The 1,073-nt window shown below is 66.8% G+C and overlaps 2 protein-coding genes across 2 annotated transcripts; one reads left to right on the forward strand and one right to left on the reverse strand.

Annotated features, from left to right (window-relative positions):
• Window positions 1-167: 167 nt before the first annotated feature.
• On the reverse strand, window positions 168-335 carry EMIHUDRAFT_60672 (hypothetical protein; the record flags this gene model as incomplete). The annotated part of the gene is made up of 1 exon (XM_005792417.1): window positions 168-335. A coding segment is annotated over one exon (168 nt), but the record flags the coding sequence as incomplete, so codon positions are not given.
• A 414-nt stretch (window positions 336-749) lies between these two features.
• On the forward strand, window positions 750-1,052 carry EMIHUDRAFT_125598 (hypothetical protein; the record flags this gene model as incomplete). Its single annotated transcript, XM_005792418.1, has 1 exon — window positions 750-1,052. A coding segment is annotated over one exon (303 nt), but the record flags the coding sequence as incomplete, so codon positions are not given.
• Between the last annotated feature and the right edge of the window lie 21 nt (window positions 1,053-1,073).

Here is a 1,073-nt window from a genome sequence, read left to right on the forward strand (position 1 = left end):
ATTCCGAGCGGGTCGCCGTTCGGAAGAGGGCTTGCGGCGTCATCGCCGTACTCGGCCGCTCGCCTGCTCTCCTCGTCGTCCAGCACTGTGCGAATCCGATCGGTGCCCGCCCAGTATGCGGGTGGAGGCCACCGAGGGAGGTCCTCGCCGTAGCCGCACTTGGGCAGATGGAGAGGGTTGCAGCGTACGAGGCGCCACGCGGTGAGAACCAGAGCCTGCAGCGGCGGATACTGCCTGAAGGCCAGCTGTCCATACTCGGAGCACGTGGGTATGAAGCGGCAGCCTGGCGGGATCAGTGGCGAGATGAACCTCTTGTAGAATTTGAGCGCCGCCACCGAGGCGCCCGACACCGCGCCGCCTGCGTCCTGGGAGCTCGATGTGAACAGCGGGACTCTGCCACCACACCCGCACGCGCAGGTGAACGGCAACGGGAGCTCCCAAACAGACGCCGCGGTTGCAGCCGTCGCTCCTGACTGCCGGACGCCGAAGAGCGAGGGAGCGGCAGGGCACCTGGCAGGCGGAGCGAAGGAGTACGCCAAGAGAGCAGAGAGCTGGAACATGTATCCAGAGCAGAAGAAATTCAGGATCCGAGTATACTGGCCTTGTGGCGCGAGTCAGTGTGAAAGCCCTGCCAAGAGCCGAAAGAAGAATTCAGCCGGGTTTTCGCTTGCGCGCCAGCCTGCGACACGACGTGTGCCGGGGTTCTCGTGCTGCTGCTCGCGTGGCCGCTGTCCGTGCTGCCGCTGCGCATGCGCCCGCCGTCAGCAAGCGCTAAGCGGGCACGAGGGACGCCGCCACCCGTGCGCGTGCTCAGCGAGGGAGAGGCGCTTGCCAAGCCGTCGACTGATGATCGGAGCTACAGGCTGGTCGAGCTGCCAAATGCGATGCGCGTGCTGCTGATATCCGACCCACAGATGTCGGCGGAGGAGGACACCGGCGACGGCCACGGCGATGAGGACGAGGGCGAGGGCGACAGTGAGGAGGGCGAGGAGGGCGAGGAGGGCGAGGAGGAGGGCGAGGGCGCGGACTCGGAGGGCGAGGGCGCGGACTCGGTGAAGAAGGCGTCCTTCGCC

This window comes from Emiliania huxleyi (assembly GCF_000372725.1).
Source record: "Emiliania huxleyi CCMP1516 unplaced genomic scaffold EMIHUscaffold_10785, whole genome shotgun sequence".
Taxonomy (NCBI): domain Eukaryota; phylum Haptophyta; order Isochrysidales; family Noelaerhabdaceae; genus Emiliania; species Emiliania huxleyi.